Below are 14,387 nucleotides of genomic sequence, written 5' to 3'. Positions count from 1 at the left end.
ATTTAACTCTATTTACCTCTAGAAATAAAAAGTGTTTGCCAATCCACGTATCCCGTCTCACCTTTAAGATCGCTGCTCTTTTCTAACCGCCGCTCCTTTTACGCTCCACATAGCGCGATTGTTTCTCTTTCCTGCTGAAATCTATTTCACAAATAGGCTGAATGACTTCCTAATGCAGCTGAGCGCGCTACCCTTTCAACGCAAATGTGACTCACACCAGACGAATACCTTTCTAATTCAGCTCTGTTTGTTGGGGACTATTTTCAGACATGGATCAGTGTTTGGCTTTTACGGCGGCGGGATGCGTGGCCGACTTAAATGAGCGCCGCTGATTATTGCGTTGTTTCCAGCCACGGACGCGCTCTTTTTCTATTAACCGGTTAATAGAAGCTGAATTATTTATTTGGGCTACAGCAATAATAAAAAATAACAAAGAGCTCCGGCAAATGTCAAGCCAATCCCTTTTTTTTTTTTCGCTCGCACGCTTACTGCTGACAAAGGGAATGAACTTTGACTCCTAATGAAGTGGAGCCGCTGCGTAACAGTGCAGCAGAGTTGAGAAGTCCAAAGGCTGAAAAGCAGGACTCCTGCAGAGGTTTCATCCAAGTCAGCTTCCTCGGCTGCAGTCTGAGCAAGGGAAGGGCTTCACTGCTGTCAGGTTCATTTCATATAACTTCTGAAAATCTAACATGTTCTTTTGGGAATCCGAAGCAAACAGTGCAGAGATGAATTCTTCAAATATTCACAGACACAGTGGGACGGACAGGCAGTCAGAGACAGTCGTGGCTGTGTGTGTGTCCGTAGACTGTATGTACTGTAAGAAGCCGGCGCTTAGTTGCATACAGAGAATTTAAAATGGTGATATGTGACGTGCATGCTGATAGTTGTGCATTTGCACGGGCTGTTAAAAAAGACCGGGGAACATATAGTATTCCAGGTTTAACATATTGTCAGTGTCAGGGATTTCTAATAGTTTGTGATCAGCATAATGTTTAGCATAATTTGTTTGGAGTTGTTTTAAACACTGGCTTGCCCCAGGCTGCTGTTGTTGTAGTTTGTCCTGTCAGTAGCTCTCGAGGAAAGCAAAAAGGGGTGGAAACCTGTGGAGGACTGCATCTCAGGGACTTGGCAGAGTTATTTTTCGAGTTTATTTATAGTATTCGCATGTGCTTGTATCGCTTGGCTAATTCTGAGTCTGCTGATTAGATGCCATACTGTGCTTATTTTTTGCAATTTTGCATCGGTTCTGTGATATAGAAACAGGAGATACTCTGGGAAATAGAGGCTGAGTCTACATGCGAAATATCAGAGCGGATTGATCCAGCCGAAGAGGGAACAAATTGTCCACTGAAGGGTGAAGGGTACAGTCTGCACGGCAACAACGCGGTTTTTGTTTTGTTTTTTTTCTTCTTCATGACCTCCGGCATACATGGAAATATCCTGCGCTTCCAAGATTTTCTTTTCATTACCTCGCATGTGCAATGGTGAACCTGTAGCTGATAATACCTGAAGTATTAACAGCTGGAGCCAACTCAAGGATTCGAAGGCTGAGTCCATCAATTCAGAGAAAGCTGCGGATTGTAGCGCTGGAGTGCTGCTACTGAAGCCTTGGTAAAAATCTAATGCGTCCGTGCAGCAGCGTGCTTTAAAGAGCTCACGTGATCTCGCACAGGCACATTTCCACTAATATGCATTTTCATGCATTTTACCAATTACAGCGACAATAAGATATTCTGTCCTCCAGTCGTATCTTCACGTTGCTTTGTTATGAGTGGAATAGTCTTTTAGGCTCCAGGTTAATGCAGTACCCAGAGAAGAAGGTCAGTATACTGGGAGACACTTCTACAGTCAGCTTGTTTATAAGCAAGTGGGGAAAAAAAAAAATAAACTTTCTCTCCGAACCCTCTGGTACATAACAGAAAAGTTTGAAAAACATCAGAACTCACCCCTTGAACCACTGTGTATTCCAGGCAGTTTTAACATTAAATATGGAGTTTTGCAAAAGGGCAGTTCTAAAAACCTCAGAATACTATTTAGCATAAGACAACTTCAACAGGGGGTCCGCGACCCCTAGAGGGTCTACAGAGGTACTGCAGGGGGGTGGCAAAATCTTTGGTTGATTAGACCTTTTTATATATATATATATATATATATATATATATATATATATATATATATATATATATTTTCCCCCATACATTTAAATTGGACTGAAATACACATTAACATGAAACCAACATATTTTCATAAAGGGATAAATGGAGGCGCTGCTGAACCAATCACGAGGCTGCATATCTGTCAGGTTCCCTGCAAATGGCTGAGAGCCTGTTCAAATTCGATTTGAATCTGTGTATTATTTGAATAGCTTAATATTGAATGTAAAGTCATAATGATAATATGTAGTTATAAATAGCACTAGGCTGGGTTTAATATAGAACACATATAGAACACCCCTGGCATAAATCTCGTCGAATCACTGGGGGGTTTAAATAAGTGATTAAAAAAAAAATTGCTGCTCTGCCATCTTTGCAAATTACACACAGCCACGAAACACACGCATCGAGCTTGCTGCAGATTGATGACGACAGGTGTTTAATAAATTGCGCTTACCACGTCCAGCGTTATGCTGCACGTCGGAGGCTGCTCCCTCGTCAACTGCGATATGAGTACTGACGTTTTTTTGGAACTCCGGCCGACTGGATTACACTCCCAGATGATTTTATAGGTGGCAACCTTTCACAGCCACAGTAAAATGGGTGTATTTGTGTAGTGCAGCCGGTCAGAGAATGGTTGATGTAGTCATTGCGAGGCTCTGTGAGGATTGTTTACATGAAAGAATTTGCAATAGGAGTAAATTATAAATCAAATAAGAGAGAAATGTCCACTTAGATCTTCTATTCTAACTGTGACATAGTAATTATAGTCTAACCTGTTCCATAAATATTCATTTTAGTTATGATGATTCTGTAAAAAAAAAAAAAAAAAAAGGCTTTGGTCTGTGCCAAAAATAATGCCTGCCACTGCAAACTACTTCTTAAAGATAAGTCTGTTATTGTCCTAGTCCCTGTTCCTGTTTATGGCTAAAAGCACTATAATCACATGTCAGATGAGTTGTTCCAGCTTTAAAGTCTTTATAAATTTAAGAATGTATAATATCCCAAGCTGAAGGCATCGAATCCTTGGCAAAACCACCGCCACGGAGAGAGCACGCCGGAACAAATGCTGGATTTCTTTTCAAATCAAATGCCTCGTTCCGTTTGTTGCCTTCCCCTGGCAGCGGCATACGGTAATGCATACAAAGAGAATTCTCTAGAATCCGAGCAGTAAATGATAAATAAAATAAATGTATTCAGTCACAAGAAATAGTAAATTCAAGCCACCAGCGTGAAGCGTATCCCACAGTCCAATGTGTTTTTTTTTTTGTTTTTTTTTTCTTGTTCTCAAGTAATGACTAATGAAAAAAGCCTGCAAATTTCAATAAACCCATATCCCCCAACACGCAAAGTAGCGTACTCAATAATTTATGTACATTTTTATTTAGTTTAGTAGTTTTAAAAGTGTATGTGTTTCCGCATAAACTTGTTTCACAGATAAAGTTGCTGCCGAACGGGGGATTTGCTGGCGTAGGAAAATGTTAATAATAAGCTAATAATAATGCTTGACGGACATTTGACTGAACTTGACACCTGCTTCCTGGGGGCTGTAATAATGAGAACAAGAGAAGCTGGTGAGCCACCAGCAGCAGCCATTACTGTACCGCTGATGTAATGATCACTAGCACCTTGCACTGAATGCTGACTTAACTGTGTTGGACAGAGGTGAAATTAGAAAGCACATAGAGCTCAAACTCAATCCACCTGCACTACTGACAGACAAAAAAGTCCATTAATACTGAAACATACGGTGTTTATTCTCTGTTGTATGAGAGTTAAGGCTCGTTTATAGTACTGCGGGACATAGACGCTGTAATCTACCCACGTAACCAGTGCGAGCCATTTCTACAGGCGCTGGTCAGTCTGGCTCATTCTTTCTAGTTGGCGCTGTGTCTTTTTTTGCCAGTCGGGTTTTTTGACATGCTACGACGTAAAGATTCTTCTTCTTTTGTTTTATGGCAGTTGGCAAACAACTTTCAGGTGCGCTGCCGCCACCATCTGGCCTGGGATGTAAAGATTCGTCACGAAAAGAATCGATGAGGGGAATCGGTAAGCATGAAGGCTAATGACATCAACAAATTGAACCAGTTGGAACCGATTCTTTAATCAAACCGATTCTCGATACCCATCCCTTTTTCTGGGGACAGGGTATGTATGCGTTCATTCTGAGTTTTTTTCCCCTCACATTTGTATTCTTACTTCACATTAAGCATTGGAAGCTCTTTGCGGCTCACAACTGAACTAATGATGTCCATAGCAACCATTGTTTCTGCCTTTGTTGCTGTTGCCATCGATGCACCGCCGGGAGACAATAAATTAAAACTGCTACTTCCACTGATCTATAGCTACCTACTGTGAGATTAACAACTCTGCCAAGATCTAAGACATAATTTCTGCGTTAACCACTTCATAATTTATAGCCATCTGAAATTCTGCTTTGTTTCATGTGACTTTTTCAAATTGTTTCAGACAATCTGTTTAAATCCTCTGGCCCTGCCAGTGACCACGTTTCAGCACCATGGACAGCACTTCAGCCAGGCTATTCAAGCTGTCCCCTGAAAATAACTCACATTTAGGTCCATATACTATCTGTTTGCCAATGCCATAATGAATATGGGCTGGGAGTGCAGACTCTAGGCTTTAATTTGAGAATATAATTTAAGTACTGACATCCAAATTGGAGGAAGGATTGGACATATTAATGGAACATTGTCGTACTTTGCCAATAAGCTTTTGCAAGCACTGACTGACTGATGGGACTCTCTCTTCTCTTTGCTGCAGCTTCGGTTGTTTGTTTGTAGGTCTTTTTTTTTGCCCCTTATTTTTGTCTCCAGAAAGTGAAATGCATGCTCATTCAAGTTGAGAGCAGGTGACCGACTTGGCCTTTGCAGAATATTCCCTGATTTTACCTTAAAAAAGAAAAAAAAAGGAAAACTCCAAGGTTGCTAGCACACCATGTTTGGGTCACTGTCCATCTGTACTGTGAAGCACAGTCCAATCCCTTTTGCTTCACTTGGCTGATCCTGAGCATAAAGTATAACCTCTGAACACTGGAGAATTCCTCCGGCTGCGTCTGATCTTGCCATTGGAAGATATTCGTAGCCCCTCATCATGCTGTTTTAAAGATGATGTCGCATGTTTCGGGTCAAGAGTCGTTCCGAGCCTTCCCCCTGTCATTCGGGTACTGGTGTGAGTTTCATCTGTTCCAGGACAGATCTGGGTGGAGGCTTATGAATGATTTGCACCTGATTTGTTCCCTCTCTGTTCGCTCATGTGAAGTCTTCTTTCTATCTGGAGACCTGGAGTCCGCCTCCTGGAGAGTGTTTTTCACTTTTTCTGAATGTTGTTAAGGTTTGTTTGTGTTTCTATTTGTTTTAAATCACGGAAAGGACCCTGCTATCATTCACCACTGCTGTCCTCTCTCTGCAGATTTGCTGAGCTCACCAGTGCACTCTCACTTTTTTTTTTCTTCTACGAATATACCAAACTGCAGATTTGGCTGCTCCTAATGTTCCCGCTATCACTCTGATGGATTTGTTTTGTTTTTGCAGCCAAAGCATGGCTAGTTCCAATTTAGCCTGGAATGGGGTCTGGTGTTGTTTGTTCAAATTCCCAACTCCAGTTTTACTGGCTGAATCGAAGCAAATAGTGTAGGTATAGCTCATATATAGACTGTGTTCAAATAATTGTAATACTCACACCTAATTCCGTGTAATTCCCTCCAATTAGGATATTTATTTACTGTTTGCTCTCCTATCGACTGTGTGTAAAGTCCTTTAAACTATCTGCTGCATGTCCAAACATACACTCACTGGGCACTTTATAAAGTAGACATGTTCAATTTCTTTTTAACACAAATATCTAATCAGCCAATCACATGGCTGCAATTTTATGCATTTAGGCATTTAGAGGTGATCAAGACAACTTGCTGCAGATCAAACCGAGCATCAGAATGGGGAAGAAAGAGGATTTAAGTGACTTTGAACGTGGTATGGTTGTTGGTATTTCAGAAACTGCTGATCTACTGGGATTTTCCACACACAACCATCTCTAGGGTTTTACAGAGAATGATCCAAAAAAAAAAATATCCAGTGAGCGGCAGTTGTGTGGATGAAAATGCCTTGTTGATGTGAGAGGTCTCGATTTCAGCTGCGACATTCGGATGGCAGGGTCAGAATTTGGCATGGATCCATCCTGCCTTGTATCAACGGTTCAGGCTGCTGCTGGTGGTGTAATGGTGTGGGGGATATTTTCTTGGCACACTTAGGGCCCCTTGTTTAAATGCCAGTTGCTGACCATGTCCAGCCCTTTATGACCACAGTGGACCATCCTCTGACGGCTTCTTCCAGCAGGATAATGCACCATGTCACAAAGCTCATATCATCTCAAACTGGTTCCTTGAACATGACAATGAGTTCACTGTACTCCGATGGCCTCGACTGTCACCAGATCTCAGTCCAATAGAGCACCAATAGAGATGTGCAGCCGACAAATCTGCAGCAACTGTGTGATGCTATCATGTCAATATGGAGCAAAATCTCTGAGGAATGTTTCCAACACCTTGTTGAAAGTATGACACCAATAATTAAGGCAGTTCTGAAGGAAAAAGGGGTCCAACCTTTTACTAGCAAAGTGTACCTAATAAAATGGCCGGTGAGATTGTCTCCTTAACTGATTTTCTATCTTAAGTATGTTTTAAAGTGACAGTTTACATAAAAGTTTTTAATATTATTACACACAGTAACATTTAGTTTACCTGAAATTCAAAGTCATCACTTAATTTAATATAATTTAAATAGTCTTTTTATGACACTGTGTAAGAGGAGAGTTACTTAGTTTAACGTGGAAACGGAAATTGGATGCAAGCAGAAGTCTTACGAAACAGCAGCTGATAGCAGGTGTGCCAGATAATTGCTCAGTCGCATCAATGATGATGGTGTCAAATGCCTTAACTGTTTGTATTATAAGATATTAATAAAATATCAAGCCCCAGTTCTCTAGAGCAGAAATAACCCCCCCAGTCATCTATGCACTTTATTCCAAGTGCACACCTCTACCTTCCTGTTTGCAGATTCGCGAAACGTGTGTACCACATTCTCAAGCCTCAAAAATAACAACTGTCGCTCCCTTCGTCTGTTGCAATGGGCCGTATTCTATACGCGAGCAGCCTTCGCTCTGCGCTCCTTGGCTACCTTTGCAAGGCAAATCCAACTGGGGGAATGCCACCGGGTATACTGTGCCTGGTTAAAAGCCTTCCAACGGGATGACGCCTTAGGCCCTTCTCTGCCTCTCAGCAACACAGCCCAGTGGACATGCAAGCCATCTCTCATGAACAGAAAAAAAAAAAAAAAAACTGCAAAGAAAAAAAAATCCACATCTCTACCAAGGCCACCGGATAATGTGGATGAGATGTAGCCCAGAGGAACACACTGATATTGCCAGGAGATGTTGGACTGAATGAATATGTGGTGTGATGGATGACAGACGGACCACATCGGAATGTAATTTTACACAAAAGTGGAGCTGGGATAAAAACATCATGACATGGAGCAGAATGGAGCGGTGAAAGGGCATGAGTATAGATAGATGATGTATGAATTACGTATGTGGAGACACCGAGATGACGGGCGCATACAGACAAGCCGCGTTTCTCACCGTTGGAGCAGCCCTTGAGGCGAGCCCCTCGGACCGGAGCTCTCTGTAGGTCGGCCTTGACGCGCGCCTTCAGGCCCACGTTCTCCTTCTGCATGGCGTTGAGAGTGTCACTGACGGAGTTCACCACCTTCACCATGTTGATCTGGCTGTCTGAGAGCAGCTGCGACAGACAGAAGAGGGCGAACAGTTACAGCTTACACACCAAACCAATATTTGTTTTTCGTTTTGCCCCAATAGTTTTTATCACCTATACCCGTTAAGGATCACGTATATTTTATCACCTCCCAGACAGCTGGCGTTTTCTATTATTTCACAACATCATAAACATTAAATAACTGTGATTCTTGAGTCGTACTTTGGACTCATTCACTCATGCGATAACCATTAAACGATGCATAGAGTGCGTTCGCTAACCCTCTTGGTAGTTTGCACGGTCACCAGTTGTTGCATTGCATTCAAGTGTTGTTTTACTCACAGGAAACAACTAGCTAACGCAGAGGCGCGCTGCATGTATAGTTCATATATCTCATCAGACAGCCTAAAAAGGGCTAAATGCATCCGTGCCAGTACACGTACAGCTACAGGAATATAACGAGGGCATGCAACTTTCATCACAGACAAATGTATTGAATGGAACTCCGAGCATTATATTTTTATAACGTTCTTAGCATTGCCGTGAGCACAGCTAGACAAGCCGGCTGCCTGTGAACCGCAGCCAAAGCTCCATCAAAGTTACATGTATGTGCATCAAAGTCTGGAAGATTTCAGCTGATCTATTTCACACTGCTGGCTTAACGTGTTAGTAATAACGTCTGTTCGCGGAGTGCCTCCCAGCAACCAGCTCCTCGGTATCCTTGAACACCACCAAGGACTCGACACCACGACCATGAAATGACAGTGTGACTAGAAAAATGGGTAACAATCTCTATGCCAAAAAAAAAAAAAGCAAACCGGAGGCAGCTTCTGGGATGAAACGTGCACTTATGTAAATCATACACAATTAATAGTTAATGTGCTGAAATATATAATCTATAACCGTGGGTACAGTTCTTTAGGGAGCTTTAGAAACGCGGCAAGATTTCCCCATGCAGCAAAGATACCACATGGCACCCCATTCCATAATGAACAAGTGAATGCTGTGAAACACAAAGAGCCCTGTGGGAAGGCTGTTGATGAATGTGTGTGCTAGGACTAGCAGAGAGCAGGGTAACCTCTCTGATCCGCCATGTTCATTTCCTTACCTGCAGCCCTTTATGTGCTCATTGCGGAAAGGTCATTTTCACATATTGCCCTAGTTGGCTGATGTATATACATCGCCAGGTGTTGGGTACCCGTGTGTATACGCGCAAGATACGTGTGTAAGGATGAGCACTTTTCCTTCCTGGTGCTCCGAGTCATGAACGCAATCCTCCTATCGCGCCTTTTCTTTGTTCTTCCTCCTCGTTCTCCCATCCACATATGCACAGTGGAAGAGTGTTCAAAGTCATATATATATAGGGGGGGTTCAGTCTTCTATCAGAGGTATGTCTGTGCAGCTATATTCAGGTGTTAAAACTGCATTAGTTCGAAACCCCAGTGGCCATTCCCTGTCCTCAATAACTATGCAACGCACATCTGAGCCACAGCAAGCAACACTGAAATAATATTACACTGGCACTGGGAGTTTAACCCACACACAAAAAGACAAAAACAGCAAGACATGCCCAAAGTGCAAAAAAATAAATCCCACACACGCGAGCGTGCATATATTACAGAAATGACCCATTGTGTTTGCGCCCATACAGGATCCAAGGTGTTGTTTAGGGAGGCAGTGTTTGTGTGTGTTTTTTTTTTGTGTATGTGTGGAGTTCTTTAAAAGGTTTTGGATTATATAAAATGTGTTGTTGTTGTTGTTTTTTTTTTCTATGAACATGGCGTACGTTCTCGTGTGCAAATTTCAAGTGTAATTTATCATGCACTCTGTTTATTTGTGTGTTTTCAAAGAAGAGGAGTCTACAGCCTTGACTCCTAATCCTTGACTGACACATCGATTGGGATCATGATGTAATTAGATTTCATTAGGCAGTATTTGCACCGTCTTACAAAATCAGCCACACAACGGCACTTAACGCGGGGAGCTCGGCGTTTGAGAGTCGAGCTTTAAACGTATGCCAGTTTTGGGATCTCCTTCGCACATCAGCATTCGGTTTTCAACGCACGGCTCCTTTTGAGGGGTTGCATCTTAAATGCAAACGTAACAGGATCACTGGTTAATAACTGTCATAGCATAAAACAAGGCGTGCTTTTCTTGGCCCGAAACAGATGTTCCGTGTGGTACAGATATGTTTTCCTGTTGGGGTGAAGTCACTGAACACAAAAGAGCTGCAAGCCTGGAGCAGGTGAGTGCAAAATGTCACTCAGTCACCATATGCCTCATGCACAAAGCCTTCACTTCATGAACAGTGGCCGTCACGTCAACTGGAACCAGGTGGTGCAAATCAAACATAATTATCGTATGAATTCTAATCAGTTCATCCAGGTATCATTTAAGCTGAGGTACACGTTGGAACACATGGACAACAACGGCGTGCTGAGTTCTAGCTGCAGCCATGTGTGGAAATGTAAAGCACATACTGCATGGAGATATTCTGCATTACTGGTGTATTATCAGGTTACAAGTTACATGTGACCAAAAGTCAGCATGCAAACAATATGTCCACGGAGCATTTTAAAAACTTCCATCTAGTTAAGGCTAAAGTAGAAATAACTATGTGGAGCTGGACACTGCTCACAACACGAGGCTGGCTACCGATACTGGTACATTGTTCACAAGCCGGTGCAGTTTTTGTCCTTTCATGTTGAATAATTACCTATAATGATAATTGTATAATTCCAGTCGTAGCAGGTGTGCCAGATAATTGCCACCTTTCTTACAAAAATAACATTTTTTTGGGGGTGATTTACATATTCTCCATTCCTGTAACTTCATGTTGAATACTGTTCATCTATCAGCGACAAATACTTGGCTTGACTTGCAGCAGTTAAGCGGTATGAAAATGTAAGGTCGACGTCTTCCTCGCCTGCTGTATTCATTTGTTTCCTCTATGGCATGGGTCTTCAACAGAGGGTCCGTGACCCCTTGGGGTCCGTGGAGGTATTGCGGGGCGGGGGGGTCGCAAAATCTTTGGTTGATTAGACATTAGACATATATATATATATATATATCTAAGCTTCCTGTACAACCATACTGTTGCATGTTTGAAAGTTTAAAAATGAATATCTGAACCTGTGTATTGTTTAAATTGCCTAATACTGAATGCAAATGATAATAATGTATATTTATAAATAGCACTAGGCCGAGTTTAATATAGAACACGTATTCATAATCAGTTTGGGAGACATTGAAGACCTCTCCTCTATGACTAAAGCCTGGATCCTGTATCGCTGCCACGTCCATCAGCTGGAGAACTTCCACATAAAATGTCTCCAGCGCATCCTTGAGCTAACCTGGCGTGGCCGTGTACCAGACTGTTTTGAAGAGAACTGGTACCAAAAGTATGGAGGCCACATTTCTTCTGCACCAACTGCAATGGGTCGGCCACACCATCAGGATGCCAGAGGGCAGGCTTCCACACTAACAACTACATCATGGTCAGCGATCTGCAGGAGGTCAAAAGCGAAGATACAAGGACCAGCTCAAAAACCGCACTGAAGAGGTGTGGGATACAGCACACGCAGCTGGAAAGCTCTGCCTCCGAATGCTCTTACTGGAGGCAACTCAGCCAAGCTGGACCTCAGCGCTTTGAAGAGAAGAGGAGTGAGGCGAGAGAAAGACAACGTCAGGGAACAAAGATGACCACTGCAGCCGAGACGACGACGATCACTGACTTAATATGCCCCCATTGCAGTAGACCTTGTCGGTCATGTGTTGGACATCACCCCAAAAACACACCAAAAGGAGTAGAAGTCAACACTGGATACTATGGACTTCCATAAGCTGAGCTAAATTCATTTGATTAAACATGAGCGATACCAGACATATGAAAGGCCTCTGAAGCAAAGAAACAATGAATAAAAGATTACCCTGATGATGGACAGTACCTTCATACATAACTGTTTTTGTAGCAAGTCGGATTCATATCACAGGGGGTGCCTCTGATCTTTGATCAGGCTTTTGATTTAGTCCGTGCGTAGTTAAGTGGATGGGTGGTGTTCAAATACTCCAGCATGCACAAGTGACTATTAATGAAATAAAGTGCCTTTTAATTTTTCTCTGCCTTATATCGTGCTTGAGTGATAGCCTCTTGCACGTGGATCAATAAGTGTGTTGTTCATCTTCCATCCTCTGTTTCATCTGTATGCTGTCTTTTTTTAAAAAATATTACTATATTTAACAAGAACACATTTATATTAAAATGAATCTTAAGGATTATTTAAAGTCGAGTTGCTTATTACTTTGGGAGAAACATGTTTATTTCTAACAATATACTTAGACTTCCATCCATTTGTAATAACAGTGATTCAGATGCTTTTTCTTTCTTGCTTTCTTACTTTGAATTAGAGATGTGTTTCTTTGAAGCTACCCATTTGTCGAATTAGGTTTCCATATTTTATGTGACTTCCATCATTAGCCATTCTCACTGAGGTTTTTGAGTTGTTTGTATCAACAATACACATGATTATACTTTCTCGAGTACTCAAAGGACTTGCGTCAACCAGAATGAACATCTTGAGGCAATATGGTTTTCTATTCCGCAGCAGCAGCGATTCGCCCCCGGATCCTTAACGGAGGTTGTGGGTGTCACTCGTCCAGCATTAATATTCCACAGGCACATAATTCATTTTAAATCGTGACCTGCAGTTCAAGGGAATGAGTAAGTCATGCTCTGCCTGGCAGCCTTTACCTCTATATGGTCGAGACAGTGGAATATGTGAATTCTGATGGGAGAATATTTTTTTTTTAAGTATTGCATAACTTCAGGTCGTGATTGTCTATACTTTTATTTCTCAACATCAACACACCCGACTGGGGATTAGATTTTATTTTGAAAAATTAGCTTGAATTTACATCATTTGTGATTATGTAATGTTCATAACTCCATCCATAATATTGCAACTTGCCATCATCCTTCCTATGTATATACCATTTATTTATAGCTATATTTTATCTCTTGTTCATTTTAATATTATATTCTATTGTATTTATTTCATTATTTATTTTGTTTTAAGGCGCAAGCTATTTCCCTTGTGGATGGATAAAGTTTGTCAAAGTCCACCTTTTTGACTATTAGTCATTTGAAGAAGGCAGAGAAGTGGGACTGGCTGGATAACTTTATGTGGGAACAACTTCGACAAGTTTTATTTTTGTTATAATGCTGCTTTTAGGCTAACTTGTACGCTCTGAGATTTCACTAGTTAGGGTATTAAATAGGTGGCTTTGGGCTATTTAATATTGTCCTCAATCATTTAAAGTTCTAACTTGACATTACGAACTGTATTTCTGAATCAGACCAGATTGAGCGAAGCGGAGTCCCCCAGGGCTCTGCTCGGGGGCCTCTAATATTTAGAAACAAATAAAAAGAAGGGGCAAAAAGAAGCACAATGGCATACTGGGGCATAGTAGAAACCAGTTAAAATAATACATCTAGAATAACAAGAATATATGAATCTATACTGTAGCTTACAAAAGATAAATGAATAAAATAAAAAGCACATTAAAGTGTTGCATGTTGTGTTAATAAGAGCTAGCAGGGTGTGAGCTAAGAGCATATATGAGTAACGTGTTGAGTAATGTTGCATGCTATCTCTTACGTCCCCTCCGGCACCCCCAGGGCTCTTGCAGTGCACGTGTCTTTGGGCGGTTGGTTCACGTAATTGCCCTAATCAGTGTGGATAAAGTTATGGTTGAATGTGAAGAGCATGGAGAGGACCATGTCTCACCTGATAGCAAAATAGAAATCATCAGCATGAGTAATTTATTTTTGTAACTGATCTCTAGTTAAAATCGCTGCAGGTCGTAACACGATTTGTACAAATTATTTATTTTTGTGCGTCATTTATTGCCATGTAAAAGTTACTTCTTAATAAGAACAAGTGACAAGATGGAGTCCAACTGAACTGGAGTAAAGCGATTTGAGACACTCTATCAGGTCTTATGCATTTCGTATTTCAAATTAAGGGAAGTGTTTATATGACTTTCCTGACTTCGAGCTGTCCATCACTCTGAAACCTAACCATCAGCTTTACGTGTTGCCCATATCCCTCTATTTTACCAGCCTCTCCCATCAGGGTGATTTATTTGAATGCAAATACGTAGGCTTTGCTGTACCCTTCCATTTGACGCTGGGAGTGCTCCCCGTGAAAAATGAATGTGTCGGTTTTTTGTATAATAAAAACAGATCGGTCCTAAACCCACTGAAATCAGATTCTCCTGCGCATCGCCTCGGGGGAATGTGGAAAAGGTTTCTTCCTATTTGGCAGAGTGAAACTGTTCTTCGGGGGTGCTGAGGTGCACACGGAGCCATTACTAACACCGGCTCAGTCAGTTTTGTGCCGTTGTATAAATCAGAAGTCCTGGCTACAGGTGGCCCATAGATCACA

At 41.7% G+C, this 14,387-nt stretch overlaps 1 protein-coding gene across 2 annotated transcripts in view; it reads right to left on the bottom strand.

Moving 5' to 3' along the window:
• fibcd1b (fibrinogen C domain containing 1b) overlaps positions 1-14,387 on the bottom strand; it is a 116,194-nt gene that overhangs the window by 62,502 nt on the left and 39,305 nt on the right. For both annotated transcript variants that reach the window (XM_047570483.1, XM_047570484.1), the window contains one exon: positions 7,809-7,968. In XM_047570483.1, coding sequence (XP_047426439.1) covers positions 7,809-7,968 — 160 coding nt within the window. The remainder of the gene's footprint in view (positions 1-7,808; positions 7,969-14,387) is intronic.

The sequence above is a fragment of the Mugil cephalus genome, chromosome 19 (assembly GCF_022458985.1).
Source record: "Mugil cephalus isolate CIBA_MC_2020 chromosome 19, CIBA_Mcephalus_1.1, whole genome shotgun sequence".
NCBI lineage: Eukaryota > Metazoa > Chordata > Actinopteri > Mugiliformes > Mugilidae > Mugil > Mugil cephalus.
The sequence above is the reverse complement of the archived record's forward strand: the minus strand, read 5'-3'. Positions and strand labels throughout refer to the sequence as shown.